The 19,949-nt window shown below is 37.7% G+C and overlaps 1 protein-coding gene across 1 annotated transcript; it reads left to right on the top strand.

The window, feature by feature from the left end:
• Positions 1 to 1,308: 1,308 nt before the first annotated feature.
• ralba (v-ral simian leukemia viral oncogene homolog Ba (ras related)) lies at positions 1,309 to 19,719 on the top strand. The gene is made up of 5 exons (XM_066686482.1): positions 1,309 to 1,446; positions 17,120 to 17,286; positions 17,731 to 17,939; positions 18,063 to 18,240; positions 18,341 to 19,719. The coding sequence occupies exons 2-5, from the start codon at positions 17,173 to 17,175 to the stop codon at positions 18,461 to 18,463; spliced, it is 624 nt and encodes a 207-aa protein (XP_066542579.1). The 5' UTR covers positions 1,309 to 1,446; positions 17,120 to 17,172; the 3' UTR covers positions 18,464 to 19,719.
• The last annotated feature ends 230 nt before the right edge of the window (positions 19,720 to 19,949 follow it).

Here is a 19,949-nt window from a genome sequence, read left to right as displayed (position 1 = left end):
AAAGTGGAGCTGACCCGACCAAGTAGAGCAGCTATCATGAACCACAAAGCCCTGCAACCCTTTACACTAGATAAGCTTGGCTGTGCCCTGGAAGAGGACAGCAAGCTGGGCCTCATGCTGTGTTAGAAGGAGCAGAGGCCAGAGTTGAACTGATGAAGTAAAGCCTACTGCTCCTTCTGGAACAGCCTGGCAGAAAACAATAAGTTGTATTGCAGTTGTCAGTTGTCAGTGTGGCAGTTGTTGATACATAGCCTATGAAAACATGTGCTGCAATGTGCAGGTTCAACAAACCCTTATTACTTATTAGTCATTGTCACTGGCTTCCTTTAGCAGGACTGGTATTGGCACCTCCCATTTTAGTTATGACATGGGGTGGGAGTTGCAGATTCTGGCTGATCTGTTGTTTTTGGAAACTGCCAGGGCTTGAGGATGAAGCCATGAACTAATATCAGGCACCCGATGATATTGTTTTTGTGAAGGTTTTATTTATTTATTTATTTATTTATTTATTTTTGTGATTCCAGGTAGGCTCCAGACCCACTGTGACCCTGAACTGGATAAGTGAATGAATGAATGAATGAATATATATATATATATATATAATTAGTTTTATTTACCTCCTCCACCCACCCAGCCCCCCTTAAAAAAGGAAGTAACATAATGTAATATGGAACACTACACCATAATATCCACATCTGAAAACAAATGGTACAATTCAGTAAGTAATGTGTAAAAAGCCCATAAACATGTGGTTTATGTGTAATTGTAACATGGTATAATTTGAAAGTGCCATGATAATACTATCAGATACCATCAAACAACATGGTAATAGAAGATGATTTTTTGTAAGGGCCAGCTTCAACTTCCTGGTAGTATCAAAACTTCCCACATAAGCCCAACCAAACCACCATAAGAGAGGGGATTTCCCAAGGACATGAGTATAAATTTTTAAATGCAAGAATTTCCAAATATCAGTTTTTTAAAAATTCCCATTAAAAGGGCCATTCTAATTAAGAATGTCTTATAAAAAATATAAACGCACAACCAGTTATTGTCTACTGGTACTAAAGTATACCTGTTTACATGGTACAACAATGTGGGTGTTTAAAGCTAATTAAATGGTTTTAAAAGACTTCATCATTACAGCTGATTAAAAACTATAATTTGGTGATGATATGACTCTGGGGGAAAACCTGAAAATGAGTGGACTGAGTCAGAGACTTTGTAAGGAGTTTGACTGTGTAGAAGTCTTGCTGGAAACTACAACTGCTTAAACATGTAGCCATGGAGTCGGCCGGTGACGTCACATCCTGGTGTGTGCGTGTGTTGGACTGAGGGTGGGGTCAGACTGAGCTGCAGCCTTTACTTCAGCAGAAGAACAAACACACGATTAATGCCTTTACACAGATAACACCAACAAAGCGGAGAGGACAGAGAGTCTGAGCGGTAAGGATTTCACCTCTACACGTCTGTTCAGCACGGACTGTGCTTGTTTATTTCGGCCGTATCAGCTGCCAAAGGAAGCGACTGTAACATACTGAGAAAGAGAACTGCTGACAAGTCTGTCCTTCTGAATGAGAAACGGCAAAACTGCCTTTCCGAAAGAAGGTGTGTGTAAGGTGGTAGCTAGTAAGCTGAACCAGGTTCGTCGGAGCTGTAAATGCTGTGAATGGTGAGGAGAAAGGGCTGTGCCTTCAAGGGTTCACCGACCGCCGGCTGAGGCGATGACGGTCACAATGTAAACCCGGCGTGTCCTGGGGTTTATGAGCTTGGCGTTCGTTAACCTTAGCGCCTTCATTTCCAGGAGATAACGCCTGAAAGAACCGATAGCGGTTTGATTGAAGGGTAGTTTAGCTCGTTTCCTGTATTTTTTTTCTTTCTTTCGTGTTCTCGAAGTGAAGGAGCATGCTGAATGTAGCACAAAGGTACTTTTCCAGTTTCGAAATTGTCAAACAGACTGCTGGTTTGGTTTAAAAGGACCAAAATCAAACATTTTTCACGTTTCGTGAAATAAGAGGTTCAAGCTTTATGCTCATTGTTATGCTGTCCATACAGGGTAACTGACCATTTTGCATTCATTGTTTTTGTGATGTCACAAAAAAGCTTATTTACTTAAATACACCAATTCTACCTGCAGCTGTCCAGCCCACGTCAGTTCATGCCGAAGTTATAAGGAATGGGTCCACTCCAGCAATTGTCCTGTTAGTTGTGAAGTATGGGTGCGGTGTCCACTTTGCCACCTGAAAACTCTGGCACAGTCTGTCACGTAAACCCGACATGTGAAATTGTATTGTAAATTCTGGACACAGGAAAAGGCCAGCTGCAACATTTTCTCAAGGCTCACAGTTTTCATAGTTGGTAGGCTAGTTAACAATTTGTGCAAGAGATTTTATAAGTTCTGCTGACAGTCCATTTGAATGGCTTTTCTCCATTCACCATTGGCACTGTGTAAAAAAGCAGCAGGTTTTTTAAATATTGCACAATACAAAGACCAGCCAATTAGAGAATGTATTATGTTTTACCTTTAAATGTGTATTTCCCATTAAGTTGTATTTAATGGGATAAACAAAGAGGTTGGAAAATGATGGTAAATCAACAATAAACCCATATAATGTGGGCCTCATAATAAAATGTCAGAAATCTGTTGAACATTAACATTTTAGGTTTTTTTGAGACAGGTTATTTAGTGTCAATTTTTCCATTTATCCCACAGTGTTAAGACACACAGATTGGCCTGTATACTCCTATAGCTATATTGTTTGTCACCACAATTTCTTATACAATTTTCACAGAATGTACATGTTCACTTGTGTGAACAGATCTCATTCTTATCAGATCTTATCTTACATTTTCCTCGCCTTTTCTTCTTTAGTAACATATAGCAGACTGCACTGTCTCTTAAAATTGATTATAGTCTGGCTCTGTTTTTGTCGTAGACCTAACATTTTTTCCATTAGCATTGCCCATATAAAATTCGTTAGTGCATTTCATATATCTGCTTATCAGCAATGGGAGTGGGAGTAGCAGTAAATTAATTTTCTTCTACTACTTCTTTTAAAGCTATGTACTAGAACTGCCTAAAGTGACAAATGGTATATTAGAAATGAGCATTCCTGTGCCTCAGGGAGAGGCCGTTGTTAATTGGATCATATCTCCTGAGATATAGCTCTGTGACATCTACTGCATATGCTGCTTAAATAGGTTTTCTTACATAGATAAGCAGAACCAAATGTCTGTGTTGGTTCAGTGTGCATTCTGTATTGACTGACATCATACAAATGCCCCTAGAGTTGAATGTCATTAATTTTTTTTCACAAACAAAATATCAAGTTATAAAAGGTCATTTCAGGTAGTCTGATGTAAATTATTATTATTATGAATACCATATCAAACGTTTCATCATGGAGCATACCAACAGCCATGAGCTCGTCAATGAAGAGCAACATGGAAAAGTTATGATGTTACATGGAAAAAGTTTAACACTTCAAGCCCACTTTTCAATACCGCCAACACTACTGTATGGAAGTGAGACAGGGTCCTTCACTAAAGCAGACCAACAGAAACTTGCCGTAACTGAGAAAGTAATGGAAAGGTGAATGAATGCTCAAGAGACAGCTGGGAAGTGATGTGACCTGCAACATTTGTACATCAGATGATCAATTATAGGCTGGATCATGGATCAAATGGTTTCTTTCAAGATTTACCTATCACTTGATATGACAAAAATGTGTGTTTGTTGTACATGGCATGTTTCTGCTATTTATCTGCCCTAAACCATACTGTTCATAGGTTTCTCTGATTGTTTTTTTTAGTCCTAGTACTCTATCACCTTGAAAGCTGTAAATATGTTTTACATTGAGGTGCTGTAATAACTTTTCTTACCTCATGCAGACAATGGCTTGTTAGTTTAGCGTGGCCTGTCTTTTATTTACATTCTAGGTGGCCTTTTAGTAGGTGTTTAACCTGAAAACAAGCAGACCTGTTGAAATTGGCTTTCCAGTGCAGCCATATACACTCTAGAAGTCTTTGGACACATGCCCTTCCAATGTTTCTTCTGATATTGTATTAGCTAATCAACAGTTTAAGCCTCTTTTGTTACAGTAAAAATTCTGTGTTTCTGAAAAGCTCATACTAGACTTAATATTTCTGTGAGGATTTGTTAGAGTACATGAGCATCAGTAAGGTCAGGAATTGACATTACATGATACGTTCATAGATTACAAAAGATTCCTAAGCTAATGCTGAAAATATAGAATGGTGTAATACAGGACATCTCTAATGCTCTTGTGGTTGAATGCAGTTAAGTCATTTTTAAATCAACAATTTTCCAAAATCTATGCAAAGACTTCCCAGAAGGGTAAGAACATGTTATTGCATCCAAAACAGGGCAAACTCCCCATTAATACCCTTGATTTGATTTCAAAAGAAAAAAACTGATGCATATTCCTAAACATTTTAAAGTCTCTTACAGTTCTTTTATTTTAAGAATGTAAATATTATGATTGTTATCCACAAGAAAAACTCATAATGTGACTGCTTCTGTGTAGTTGTAAAAACCTAGTATATTGTTTTTGCATAGGATAAGATCTTAGCTATTGTTCAATCAGTTAGAAGCACTGGAATGATGTTCCTTATTGGGCCATTCCTTTTTTCATCATTGAAATGGACACTGTTGCTTGCTACACATTAGTTAATGATGCTCTTAGCTCAGATAAGTGACTCTAGTTTGGGAAAAGCAAGTATAATCGATATCAATGTAAATTGGATCACTGTACTTTTCTAAGGATCATGTAGTTGTCAGTACTCAGAGTATGTGTCATGTATCTTTTAAAAAACATTGTGCTGTTTTAATAGGTTCACACTATTTGTATTACTTCCATCACTTTTCAGGAAAAAAAAATTTGAGATGAAACAGGAGAAGTCCATGAGTTTTAGAACACGTTTGAAAATCAAGGCTTTTGTCATCTTACTTGGAAATAAATGATAGAAGTTTCAGAATTTTTGATAATTTAAAGCAAAGAAAAGCTATTACAAGGTAAAACGAATAACAGATATTCAGAATTTCACAATTTTTCTATCTAGGTATATAGGAGATGTTCACCATTTTAATAAAATATCTGAAGATATTTCCTCACAATTTGCTAGCTCTCAGGTCTGTTTGTGTGCTTGAAACTCGTCTAAAGTTTTTACAAAGCCCCGGTGTCAATAAATGGCTAAAGAAACAATGTCTTGATCTGATGCATTTTCTTTCTCTATTGATTCACTCCAAAGTGGCGCTCAATTCCAAGTCAATTCCAAGTAATTTATAACAGCAAAAATAAGTCAATGTTTCCCAGCATCCTCATCTCTCTTCACGCTTTTCAACATTCAGAGTTCTAAATTAGTTATTTCGAGTACTGGACCTTTTTTGCAATGTACAAACAGAATGTAGAACTAGCAAACGGTGAGGAAACATCCTCTAAATTTTTGAAAAAAGTATTTTGTTGAAAATAAAGAACATCTTCATTAAGGCCTTGGTAAATATTTGTTGGATATTTTTAGTCTTATCCCTTCCATTGACACCACTGACCAGTCAACTTTCAGGGGCATTTGTTAGATTGATCAGAGGCTTTTGCACAAACTTGTGCATGTCAAGTACACGCTATCTATTACTAAAGCAAAAACAGGACATATCAAATACTAAAATTCTGAAAGTCATATAAACTTTTCAGATATTGTGCTTTGCATCTCCAGACTTTCTTACCCCACTATATTAAGTGTTGTAAAAATGTCAAAACTATTTTGATGATGTATTTTTGCCATAATACCCACTTTTCTTGCCAACCGTAAATGGCACTTAATCTTTCAGTGGTGTATACTGTATGTTGGCTAGTGAAGTTTGAGGGTCTGTGTAGTCTCTAAAGGAATAAATATATTTAAGCAAACGTCACTTAAGGAGCTCTTCCAGATAGGTCTGGTTTAGGTTAGATGAGTTGTGGCTTTATGGTCTGCTGACAGACAGGGAAGTAGAAAATGGTAAGAGGGCTGCCACTACTCTCTTTGGTCCAGTATGACCAGCCTCACTTCAGTTATCACATACTTCCTCTCCTTGTTGGGGAGGTGTTGTAGTGTTACATGTCCTAACATGCAAATCCTCTCTTCAGAGGTCAAAATATCACATTTGAGTACTGGAGAAATTTGCATAGCTGATTCATTAAAAGTACCGGGAGTTTCAAAATTTTTAAAAAAAATTAAAGTAATGATAAGTCGATGCAAATTGTTCTGCTTTACTATCTTTATATAGTGCATCTGTGAGAGTGTAATGAATTATTTGTGCTGTTGACTGTGATTAAAGGTATGGCGATTAATTCGAGAGGTGTTCTGCTTAATGAACAGTGCGGTTTGAATATTCTGAGGTAAAGTGGACAGTGTTTCCATTCATAGCCTCTTATGGCACCTGCTGATTTCTCATTCTTTACTTTCACAGGGAGCTATATGCACTGGGTTATGTTTGCATTTAACCAGCAAAAAAATTGGGTGTGATTGATATGATAAATACCTGAAGTTTATTTAATGGGACATCCCCTAAGTTCCCCCTATATAAGTTAAGATGGTTCCTTGGCTTTGTAATTAAAGGTTTTGGACATGAAAAAAGACCACTTTGAGCACCCGATTTCTTTAAATGTATCACTGTACACCCAAACACAAGTGCAAGGGAGCGAAGGGAAGTGTTTTCTCTGTTCATTTTTGACTTTGTTGCTACGATTTCATGTTTCTCTGTGCTTGTTTTGTCTGGTTTACATGGTTTAACCTCATCTACTCGCATAAACAAGGGTCCAAGCAGTCCTGTGATTGTAAAAGTAATGATAGTGGCCCCTTGTGGATCATCTTCAGCGTGCTAAATGTGAATGATTCTGTCAGTTAATTAAATGTTTTGTTATTTTACAAAGACATAATTAGCATCCAGCATTGTACCATTTTCCTGGAGTAGCTCATTAAAGAAATTCACTGTGTTCTCTCCACTATATTTGAATAACATACCAGATTTTCCTCCATGTGTACTGATATTTATATTTTTACACTAAGCTACATGCCTACAGTCATATGTATGTATTTCTTACATAACCAACATTAATTTATTAATGTAACTCTTCCAAATACTTTTAACTCATAATTAGATGGGGATGCAAGTCTCTGAAGAAATGTAATTTTGGTCTGAAGAATTCAGAATGATTCTACGTTTACAACAACTGGCTTTTACCCAGTGAAAAGTATCTGTCCCACTGGTATGAGTAAGATGTTGCATAATCTGCAGTCTGTCCATGTTTTCTATATAGATTTGCACTTCAGGATTGTGTAAGATGGCTTATTCTGCATATTTTAACAGTCTACCAAAGCTTATTTCGTTCTGGTGTTCTGAGGAGATATGTATGTTTCTCTTCCAAGAGAATGTTCCAACTAGATGTTGAATTGAATTCAGATGGATGTATACTTTCTGACAGAGTAGGTATTTCATTTTATTATAATTGTCAGAACCCAGATTTGCAGTTGCTTGATCTCACTATGCTGTATGGAGAAGACCAGAATTTAGATGGAGTTTAAGGCTCTGTGGCAAATATGCTTACACAATGTGTGAAACACTTTCTCTTCTGTTGAATAGTTTGTGTAAAAGAAGGCCATAGGATTCTAATTCAGTGCTGTGCTGCTTTAAATCTTTCAATGAGGGCTCTGTGTCTTCCCCGAGGTGGTTAGTATTCAGCAAAGATTGTCACTGCAAGAGCCTTCACCTGAAAGAACAGAGCTGCTATTTGTTCCTGCACAGACTGAAGACACTGTTTTATCCATAGTTAATGTATGAATTAGAGTAATATTTAGGTTTCTTTCCTAAACCAGGGATTGGGCATGCTATGGAAAACAGGATGATGGTGACCTGTTTGCTTTCTGGCCTGACAGATATTTCCACCACTATTTGACCACAGCATGTCAGCTGAAATGGTCAGTAGTTGCTGGTTGGAACGTGGTCATCCACAAGTAATTAATCTGCCCTTCATATTGATCTTAGTGATAGCTGTAAAGGAGAAACAAAGAGCTGAAGATGACTAGATTGTGCAATTCCCCACTTTTTTCTCTGCTAACCCCAGGGGATGTGACTTCAGTCAAAGGAAATTTAGCCCCATTATGAGAACTGGGGAGAGGATGTTGATGTTGGTGGGCCTTGGCCCAGTCCTGCTCTTGGTTTTCCCATCAATCTGGTCAGGAAGTTCCACACAAGCCAGCTGAATGAGGAGCAAATCATCTGGTTTCCTCAGGTTTTCCTCCTCACTGTGTTAAAGCTTATATACATTTATAATATATATATGTTTTTTGTGGCCAGTGTTTGTGAGATATGATATTGATTGCTGATTGTTTTTTACGATGACTGACCAATTTGAAATCAGATCTTAATGGAACACTACAAAATATTTTTACTTTAAAATTGCAGCTTCAGAAACATTGGGATGTTTCCTTGACCTGTAATAGTGAGAACAGATTTTCTGTCTGTCCTTTCTACTCTGGGCTCAGCACTGCGAAAAACTTCACTATGTAATTTAGGCACTCATTTTTACTCTGTTGGATGTGTCAGTCTAACATATCTTTCAACACAATTGTTGTGTGATTGATTGACTCGTTATCGGACAAATTAAAGGAACATTGGAGGATTGTTTGTTGTAAATTTGGTCCAAAAATGTTTTGTTTCTAAACTATACTTGGCAGAGTGCTAGTACTAGTTTTAAGCCCCTTTCACACGTGAACTGTGGAGAAATTCCAGATAAACTCCACAATATCAGAACAGACCCAGAATAGTGCTTTCACATATGCAGTACACAGCAGGAGATTTTCTGTCAGACGCATTGCCACAGTGGAAAATGCTCAGCGTGCTTTAGGCATGGGACGGCACCTGTTCCCTGTTCAATATATTTTAATGTCCTGGGTTATTGTATTGGTATAAAAAACATTTTGTGGAATCCCCAGATTGATCCTCAGATGATCACAGACTGCCTTTTATTGTATAACATTCACCTCATCTCCACTCTTCTCAGTCAAGTACATCACTGTAATATTCTAAAATTGAAAAATTGTAAAATTCACATTGATCTTATTAATGGGATAACTTATCTATGATCTGATTAGTCCCCAAACTTGGAGATGAGCCAATTTTCAGCCTTCTAATTTGCGTGTTTTAAAAAAAAAACTGTGTCTGGCAGGCTAACTATACAGTACTTCCTTATTTTTGCTGCTCTTCACTTTCCCAAACCAGATTGCCTTCTTGGCAGGTCAGCGCATGTTTACCATGATCTGGAGCCTCAGAGAACTATGTTTAAATAATCTGATGTAATATTAGCAGTTGTTGGAGTTGACAACTTTGACAGATTTGACTTATTTATCCCGAGCTGACAATAAATGTACTGTATTAAATTAAATTAGATTGTAAATATGTGCTCAGAAAATTCATTACCTCAGCAGCAGTGTTCCCAATGAAATCATGTTTTATCTATTTGTTTAATTAAAGCAATGTCTTATACTCCACGTCTTGTGCCTATTGTGTATAAAAAACAAAACAAAACAAAAAAAAAACACTTATTTATGGCACAAATGTACTAGGATGGAATTTTTCGGCTTCTGATATTTAGCTGCATATTGAATAAGATGTATTTTTAAATGGTGTGTCATATCTGTAATGTAGAAGTTCGTGGCAGTTTTACCTTGTCATGAAACTTGGCGTACACAATGGTTTCCAAATGGCCATTAATTTCCCTTTTGATTCCCCAGCTGTTTCATCTATACCGACTTGTCCAGGGAAAATATTAAAGGAACAATCTGTAATACTCACTCACACCGGGTGTTTAAAATGGGAACTACAATACAGATTAAAAGTGGAGAGATCTGTCTGCCTCCTCCCGCTCCTTCCCAGATGCAGAGCTTGACCAGGTTGCCAGTTTGAGATAAACTGAACAAGGCTGGTACTATTAAATTTTCCCTTCAATCATAAATGTCATTTTAGGAGGCAGATGTTTGCTTCTAATTCACAATTTTCATATTCAAATTCCACCTTAAATTGGTCAGTTTAGGAGTTTAATTATTATTCGCCAACGTCTTTCTTAAACACTCCTTTCCACCTTAAATCGGCAGTTATGCTATGCACTTCTATAAATCTTTTCTAAGTTAAATGCTTGCCTGTTCAGGAGAAAATTAGCCAGTATTGCCACTTTTAAGCTGCCTCCTCTCATTTCCTCTGCGTCTGGTCAATGGAGATATTTAGATGGACACTGAGGCTTGTTAGATTTTACCTGACCTAAAATGATCTCGCTGCGCTTGTTGACTTCATGCTTATGGGAAAACTATTGTGTTTTCACCAGTACTTCACCTTAGCTTTTTTGCTTAATGTGCTCTCACACACCCTGGACATTTTATGACTGAGTAGATTGCTCATTTAAAGGCCATGTTCATGATTAAATTAAAAATTATAATTTACTAGCACTCCAGTTTGTTTGCGTGCTTGAAACCAGTCTAATGTGTTTACAAATCCCCAGTGTGTGTAAATGGGTAAAAAACAGTGTCCCTGTCCCTAGGCCTTCTCTCTCTGCTCAAGGCCAGAAACTTTGGAGGTTTTAGACAACGAAGAAATGTTTGTGATTGTTTTTTAGCCAGAAATTTCAGTGGAGCCTAATTACTTGTGTTGTAGTCTTGATTTCTTTAGTTGTGCTTCGTTTTTAAATAACTGTATGGAAGTAGTGCAGTGTTCCAGACTCTTCTTCCCAAGTATTAAAAATCAGATTTTCAAAATCTTTTCTTTGATATGAGTTTTGAATAGTGTTATAGAAAGCTTTGTTTATGTTGATTGATCATGGGTCTGGCTTGAAAGTCACAGTCAAGAGATCTGCTGTCTGCTTTTTCTTTTGTCCAGTTATCGAAGCTCCTGACGTGCAATGTGATTGTTCCTAGTGTCTGTGTTATCTCTAAACTCTAGAGGAGAGGTGCTAAGGTCAATACGGTCAGCTTTGCTGTTCATTCAAGTACATGCTCAATATAGCAAAAGGAAGGTTAAACAATGGCCCTTATTTAAAATGAAAATATCAGGAAATGCAGTGCTTTGTTACTCAAGTTTACTCTACACTTAATACAGGCCTGTTTAAGTGTCTGGCCAATTGTGGCCCACAGCAAGAATTTAATTGGTCTTTCCATGTGGTCAATGTGTCATAATTTTTCAAATTACCAATGGCAGTACCCTGTTCTGTTAACAGCCAGTTAAAATGTAAAATACATTTTTCCTCTGATTAGACCTGCAAATAAATTTACAGTGCAACACTGAAAATTCATCTGAAAAAGGTAGAAAGTTGTTGATGGGAGCAACTTTAGAACATTTGTGATGCTGGTTCTTACTCATACCAAAAATACATTTCGCTTCAGGAAGCACATTTCCACTGGTCCACAGCACAAAGTGGTTTTGTACCGATCTAGTCGATGCTGGTTGAGCAGGATGACTTTAGGCTCATGTGCAGCTGATCCAGAGCCACTAATTTCATTTCATGCTTCTTTGTGGAGATTATATAAGCTGTGTCCACAATGGAGGCATCTTACCTAGCTGAACTCACTGATTATAAATTATGTATCTACAAACATGTAAGCATTCAAATTGCCAAATAAAACTTTAAAAAACTATATGAATATTTATAATAAAGTATTTTTGGCGGCACTAGGACAGATAAACTAAAGCAGCTACACTTGTTAACATCAGCATTTTATTTGACAGATTCATGAATGTAATAAAAATGATCTACACATTTTTGTTATTTCGATTTGATATGCTTATTTGTAATCATTTTGATATTCCAAATAAAAATTAATTTCTGCACATGTTGAACCTCCCCTTATTTTTGACCTTTGCAATGTTTTAGGCTATACTGTCCTTAATCATATTTTTACCTGATGAAGACCTCATCTGTCAAAACACTGCAGACCTGTAGCCATAAAAACCTGGAGAGCTTCAATCATGGTGTGTTGATATTCATCATGTTTTTTCCTGTGTATTTTATATTTATATGGGTCCTGCACCCAAACTAGGCTCTAGCGGATTGTGGACACACGCCAATTGAAGTTTTGCATGGCACAATTTGGCCCCATTTGAATAATCTTGTGATAGGAGGACAATAATTATAGATATTGTTGCAGATGCTGCCAGTTTTAGCCCCTTCTCCCCAGCAGCAGCAGGTCGGGCACCGATGTTGGACGATAAGTTTTGGGTCACAAAATCCAGACTATATCACATCAGAGAACACAGTTTTACTGTTACACAGTTCAGGGACGGCTGTGATGATGAGTGCTTGCTGTCACTGAAGCACAGCATCTCATTGGCCCCTTCATACACATATGTATGTATGTGAGAGAGAGAGAGAATGAAAGAGATAAAGAAAGATCATGGGTTGCATGCTGCACAGCCTCCAGCACTCTGGGAATCTTAATGAATTCCTGTAGCTCAGGGCGGGGAGCAGCATTTATATTTCAGCAGCCTGTAGCCGTAGGGGAGGCAGATGAAGAACCATATGTAGGTCACGCCTGCCGTAAATTCAGCCCACTGCCCTCCGTTTACCCCTCACCAGGGTCTTCACCGACAGAGGCGGCGCACAAGTCATGTCCTATTTTGTGCACTTGCCAGGCCATTAAAGAGTAAATGGCCATTGTTCATTCAGTTGTGGCCTTCTGTTTCTACCTGATGGCTTATTAGGGATTTCCAGTCCTTAATATTAGCTCTGTGTGGGTGTGGGTTTATTTATATGTAATAAAGGTGGTAAACTGCTCTGGAGCAGCTGTACGTGTCTAAGATTTTCCCAGTTGTGCAAGTTTTTTTACAAAATTGCATCAGTCTTGCGAGACTTAACTATTAAAATAATGCGAATTGGGTTTATTATCATAAGAGTTGTATCCCTCATGAGAGCACCCATTTACAAATCCAGTGTCTCAAGCACACCTGATGCAATGAATCAAAGGCATTTTTAGTTGTGGCAGGTGTGTTTGAAATAAAATATATCAAATACCTAAACTGGCTAAGAATTTTTTGATTGTGAAACTTGTTTAAGTGTTAGAAATATAGCAAAAATCAAGAGAGTTGTCCAAAGATAAGAGATCATTGCCTTGCCAAAACTATGAAAAGCATACAAACATATGCCTAGAGATAGAGTTAGAAGCATAATTTGCAAGTTCATGATTAAAAGAACACTGGCTACACTGCCTGGATGTGGCAGAAAAAGGTGGCTGCCACCAGATTCCTGAGAAGGCTGGTGGTCAAAAACACTTGAATAATTCTAAACACTAATGCACTCTATGCACACGCTCCAAAACGTACACCTCCACTTACCCAAAAGCACAAGAAAATCAGCTCTAATATGCTCAAAACAATATACATCAGCCACAGAAGGTATGAGATTCTGTTCTTTAGAGCAATGAATATGAATTGGAACTTTGGACCTATGGATTAGTAGTATGTCTGGAGGAGGAAAAATGAAGCAAATACTAAAAAGAACACCCTGCCTACGGTGAAGTATGGTGGTGGCTCAGTGATGCTCTGGGGCTGCTTGCTTCCTCCAGCACTGGAAACCTGCTGCGTTTGGAGGCCAAGGTTAATTCAATAAAGTATAAAGAAATCCTAAAAAACATTGTGCCTTCTGTGATGAAGCTGAATCTTTGGCAACATTGGGCCTCCAAAAGGACAATGTTCCCAAACGTATTGCAGATCCACCAAGACGTGGTTCCAGAAGAAGTCATGGAAAATGATGGGATAGGTGTCACCATGGCCTAATCTGAAATCTGTATTAATATTAATGAACTGGAGACCATTGTCTATGAGGAATGGGCTAAAATTCCTATGTTTCCAGGCCAGAAGCTGGTGTCTGTCTATGCATCACGTTTGCAGCAGGTTATACTAACATAAGGGTGCAACTGTACTTCAGGTGTTGATTTAGTGAAGTTTATTGAAGGTCAGCATCCTTCCCTCCACACTACTGGTTGACCAGTGCATTTTTTATTTATTGGTATATCACAATGGCAACATGATATCTATGTAACTGAAAAAAATATTATGCACATTTCTATTTAGGATGGTCCTTTATTGTGGGCCACAGTGTACAGGTGTGGGTGTATATATGTCTGGGTGCAAGCTGAACAAGAAATGCCATAGGCAGCAAATTCTGTTGCAGTCTTCCTGCATGTCTCATGTTGCTGCTTCCTCACCAGGCTCTTCTTTATAGGATTATCAAGAACAATAGCTGGAAGCATTGGGTCATGTGCTCTCTCTTCCTGGGCAATTTGCAGCAGTGTGAATCTGTCCCTGGAACCTCACAACCTTGAAACCACTCTTCCATCTTCCTTCACCCAATGTTCTTTTAATTAGGCTTAACGATATGGTTTTGCCGTCAGAGAACACACGAATGAGCCTTCTACCGAATGTGAGTGTGTTTACAAACTAGTTATTAGATAACTTCAGAAAATCTGATTTCTTAACAGGTCCACAAGCTCTTTAGTAACAGGAAAATAAGAAAAGCAAGTCTCTCAGTAATTAGATTTCTTTCTAAATGCAGGATGTGCACTTTTATTATTGCTTAGAGAATAGTCCATAAAATTCCCACAGCACATAAATATTCCAAATTATTGCAGCAGTTTTTTTTTTTTTTTTATTATTAGATTATATTTATTTTATTCGGATACTTTTTATAATATTTAATAGTTTATATGAAACCAAACCACACAAAATAGTGTCATTTCCTGTGATGGATTGGTTCAGCATCTGAAGATTCTGGGAAAGCTCCGAACACTTGACAGAATGAAGTGCTTATGGAAAATGAATGAACTAAATAATGAGTGTCCTGTGTCGGCAAAAGCTTTTCTTTCTTTCTGCTTCTGTTTACAACCCTGCGCATGTAGAAAAAGAAAAGAAGTGAGTAAGTGTTTTTCAACTGAAAAATTACTGAGCTGTAGTGTTAATCTTCATAAAATTAGGCCATACCTACCTCAACATACAACACAGCTCCTCGTTCAGACGTTAGTAATCTTCCATCTAGACTATTGCAACGCCCTCCTGACAGGTCTTCCGGCCTGTGCTGTGAGACCGCTACAGATGATCCAGAATGCGGCAGCACGCCTGGTCTTCAACCAACCAAAAAGAGCACATGTCACGCCCCTATTAGTTGAGCTGCATTGGCTACCCTTAGCTGCTCGCATCAAATTTAAATCACTAATGATGGCCTTCAGAGTATTCACTGGTTCTGCTCCCATCTACCTCAATAAACTCTTAAAACCATATGTTAGTGCCCGCCCTCTCCATTCCTCAAAGGAGCGCCAACTAACAAGGCCAACCCCCCGTACAGGTCAGTCGAGGCTATTCTCATCTCTGGTACCACGCTGGTGGAACGAGCTTCCAAGCACTATCAGAGCAACAGAAACCCTCTCTGCATTCAAGAAATCATTGAAAACCCAGCTTTTCCGAGAGTATCTTTTGCACTGAATGTCTTTCTTTAATGCACTTATTACTTCCTGGCATATTGCACTTAATGTAAGGTATTTTGTATAATTTGTGCTGTAGTTTGAATGTTAGATCCTCTTTTGTAAGTCGCTTTGGATAAAAGCATCTGCCAAATGCATAAATGTAAATAAGTTATAAAAAAGTAAAAGTAATTTATATTCGAAAAAGTGATTCGGTCTGTGTGACCGTCTGTTAGAAGTTGGGTGTGTTCTCTCTGTGTCCACATGGGTTTTCTTGAAGTGCTCCATTTTCCTCCCACAATCCAATATCTCACATTGGTAAGTGGATCATAGAGAGAGAGACAGAGACTGACTGAATGTGTAACTGTGTGTTGCCTGTGATGGACTGGGTGTATTCCCTGACCCTCTGCGGCCCTGAACTGGCTAAGTGGTTACAGATAATGAATTAATGAAAGAATTTTTAAGTTGGAATATGATGCAAGAAACTGAATATCTGGCAATGTTTGTAAAAAACTTCTATTGGTTTGCGTGAAAAAAAATACATATACTTTGTGCTCATGGATACTTAACAAATATCATATATTTCAGATGACTCCTCAAACACATGATATGCACATGATCCTACCCTTGTAAATAAATTTGCCATACAAGCCCATTATAATCTTAACATCAAATTCACCAAAATGTTTTAATGTATTGCAAAGCATTGCAATGTAGAAACACCATGTGATTGCGGTATTGTATTTTGTACATGACATTCAGAAGTTCCCTTTTTTTATTCTCCCCACCCACTTTGTCTTGGACTGTAATGGGAGAGGCCAAATGAGAGGTGATAGCTCTAGTACAGAATTCAGCTGTGAGTCAGACTCTCAGTGCTGGGTTGTATATAGAGTGTAAAAAGAGGAATGTGTAACTCAATTCTTTGAAAATGTAATCAGAGCTTATAGTCACTAGGGAAATTGGGTTTGTAGCAGAAACATTTTAGTTGTACAGTAACTTCATAAATGTAATGTAAATAAACACTCAGGAAAGCTAAAGGAACACTGGAAGCTAAATGAATGTGGGTTGAATTTCTATATTGACATCACTAGTCATAAAAGTTAAAGCATATAGTTCATTCAGGCTATAATTTTATAGGTTATTTTGTTACATTTAGTTGTTAATATGTCAAAATATTAATACAGTGGACACACACAGAATAGTAATATAGCAGAGTATTTGTGCAGAACCTCACTGCTACTGAGTAGAGTCTGTTAACATTAATCTGCATCAGTTTTTAACTGTGGTCATCATCAATACACTATGACATTCTTTTCAGCCACTGGGCTGAGGACCAAAGCACACTCTAATGGTCTTCTGACATTTACTGAAGTGATGCCAGTGCTCTATCAATGCCAGTTTATTATTAAAATATAAAACAATATTTGACATGAATATTAACATGGAATATAAAATGTTTTCAAGTGGTTATCAATATTTATACATAATAATAATATAAGATCTGTAACAGCAGCACACAACAAATTGTTTTGTTTTTTGTTGAGAATCACTAAACATAAGACTTCTGATAAATTCTTCACCTATAGATTCATACTGTCCACTAACTTAAGTGTTGTGGTCTCTGCAGGTGGAGCAGCTCGTGTGAGATTTGTGTGGAGAAGCTGAGAGAGGTGTTTGAACATGGCAGCCAACAAGGGCAAGAACCAGAGCTCCTTGGCCCTGCACAAGGTCATCATGGTGGGCAGTGGTGGTGTAGGCAAGTCTGCCCTCACCCTTCAGTTCATGTATGACGAGGTGAGCAGTGGGGTTTTGCTAACCCTGAATACTTTAAAATGATCTGTGTTTCTATTATATAAAATACCAATGTGGTGGCAGAAATAGTCTTTCGGCTTTAGTTCTGTGCAGCTTCTCAAGTTTCAATTACTGAGTGTGAATCAAATGTTGCATAGAGTGATGGAAAAAAACAAAACTCTAAGTTATTATTGTATATAAAATTCCTACTGGTTAATATTGACAAATGTAATCTTATTTTGAAACAGTACCATTGAGTGTTTGGCAAAACTTAGAGACCACACTTTAAACATTCCTGTAATTGTCTGCAAAGTGCACCATTAATTTTCTAGCAGTTATTTGAGGAAATTATAAAATAATTCTTCTGTAAAAATGTTCCAACCTTGTTCATATCCTTTAATAATCCTTTCTGCTCCCATAACTGTGAATTTGTTCTTTGTTGTGCAGTTTGTCGAAGACTATGAGCCTACAAAAGCAGACAGTTACAGAAAGAAGGTTGTGCTGGATGGCGAAGAGGTGCAGATCGATATTTTGGACACAGCCGGGCAGGAAGACTACGCAGCCATCCGAGACAATTACTTCCGCAGTGGAGAGGGCTTTCTGCTTGTGTTCTCCATCACTGAGCAAGAGTCTTTCACAGCCACAGTGGAGTTCAGGTCTGTACAACATCACAACAGCACACACTCATCATATGAGAGGTTGTTTATTCACAGTGTGTGATTAGATGCTGTTGGTTATCTTGCACGCTCTGGGGAGTTTTTTTTTGTGTCTATGTACAGAGAGCAGATACTGCGAGTTAAAGCAGAGGAGGATAAGATTCCTCTACTGTTGGTGGGAAATAAATCTGATCTGGAAGATCGTAGGCAAGTGTCAGTGGATGATGCCAGAGGAAAAGCAGAGGAGTGGGGGGTACAATATGTAGAAACTTCAGCCAAGACACGTGCCAACGTAGATAAGGTATGTTGCTGAATGTTTGTGTTGCTACATTTTCTAGACTCAGCATTGTGTGTCTAAGCTAATCTAAAGAATCTAATAATAATACACCCTTCCTCCAAAGGTATTTTTTGACCTCATGAGGGAAGTGAGAGCCAAAAAGATGTCTGAAAACAAGGACAAAAATGGAAAAGGAAAGAACAAGAAGAACAAGAAAAGCTTCAAGGAACGGTGCTGTTTACTTTGAATGGCACATGGACTTTTCCCCCACTCCAGATCCACATCTACTTCAATATTAAGAGCCTTTTCTTTATTTAAATCAAACTATAACTAGTAGGGTTTTTATACTGTGCTGGCAGGAAATCACAGCCAATGCCTTTCATGCAATTCCCCATGCCAACCACCAGATTTTTAAAAACAATTTTTTTAAAGGTTGTTGACCACGCCGTGGCTACTCAATCACAGACTGTAGCACTTTAAGACTTGATAACACCAAGGTGACCAACCTGCACCCAACACTAATGTTTATTTTCACTTTCTTACTTTGTAATTTATTTTTATTTCACAGTGTGGTCTAGATTTCGCTCGATAGGATATTGCAACTTTTTTTTTTTTTGCTATGGTTTTGAATTAATGACTTGCTTTCGTTTATTCATGAGAAATCTTTAACACTTGAACAATTCATCATCTTTTAAGATTAAAGAAAATCCATACAGCTTTTACACTTCTCAGATGTTTACACTGAAACATCCCTAAGTTATGAAGTGGAAGTAGATTATGTAGAGTCAGCAATAATACCAGAGAACTAGAAAAAAACACTTCTGCTGAGGTGCTGCAAGTCAAAGGCCTGATTTCAATTTAGAAAATTGAAGTGCTTCCTCTTTGTTAACTGCTTCCAACATTTTGTGGAAGTAGATACTCGTCAGTGAAGTGCTGTTATCATCGATAACATTGATTTGCTTAGTGAAAGGGATTTGTAGAAATGAATGGTGTTTTGTTTTTAATTGAACTGAAATTGATTACAAACATTCGTTCATTTTGAAACATGTTAAACCATTGCCATGGCATAGCGGGAAATACACTGCCCCCTAGTGGTTGAATGAAACAATTCAGAGAACATAGTGGCTCATTATGTTCAAACACTGCTCTGAAATGACTGCCTTGATGCCTCTGTTGTATTGAAATATTTTTGTAGACATTATTTTGAATATCTGGCATCACACAGTGAGAGAAATGTGCCATGAACTACACGTGCCAACATAGTATCATATTAAAATAAAGAAATGACTGCTCTGCCTGAATATTAAATGATCACAGTGATGATTTCAGACCCACAGACCCAGTACAAGATTTAGACATAGGCCCTGCTACTATTGTTTTATACCTTATACCTTGCCTTTCAGAACTACTCTGCAATTTTTATTGATTGTTTTCCTTTGCCTGATAAACAGACTTCAAAGTATGTTGCCAAATAAAAACGTTTCTTTTGTCATATATTTTGTCGGATATGATCTCTCACCTGAGGACTCTATGTGGCACGATTACTAGTAAGAATTGGTCAAAAATGAATTGGGTATTTGTCCAGGGGTCTCTACAACAAGGTAAGCATTAGTTCTCCAGGCAATACATGTTGGCCTAGATTGTTCAAGACATAGTTAAGCATGCTGCCATTAATCCTACCAGTTGAGGTTTTCATAAGCCTACTTTTATTGATGCCATCTTAGCTCACTCTT

The sequence above is a fragment of the Hoplias malabaricus genome, chromosome 12 (assembly GCF_029633855.1).
Source record: "Hoplias malabaricus isolate fHopMal1 chromosome 12, fHopMal1.hap1, whole genome shotgun sequence".
Classification (NCBI taxonomy): Eukaryota; Metazoa; Chordata; class Actinopteri; order Characiformes; family Erythrinidae; genus Hoplias; species Hoplias malabaricus.
The sequence above is the reverse complement of the archived record's forward strand: the minus strand, read 5'-3'. Positions and strand labels throughout refer to the sequence as shown.

Bases quoted from the DNA above. Each gene is read 5' to 3' on its own strand.
- ralba (XM_066686482.1), top strand. From the start codon at position 17,173: ATGGCAGCCAACAAGGGCAAGAACCAGAGCTCCTTGGCCCTGCACAAG. The intron at 17,287-17,730 runs GTGAGCAGTGGG...TTTGTTGTGCAG, and splicing joins TTCAGTTCATGTATGACGAG to TTTGTCGAAGACTATGAGCC. The intron at 17,940-18,062 runs GTCTGTACAACA...GTCTATGTACAG, and splicing joins ACAGCCACAGTGGAGTTCAG to AGAGCAGATACTGCGAGTTA.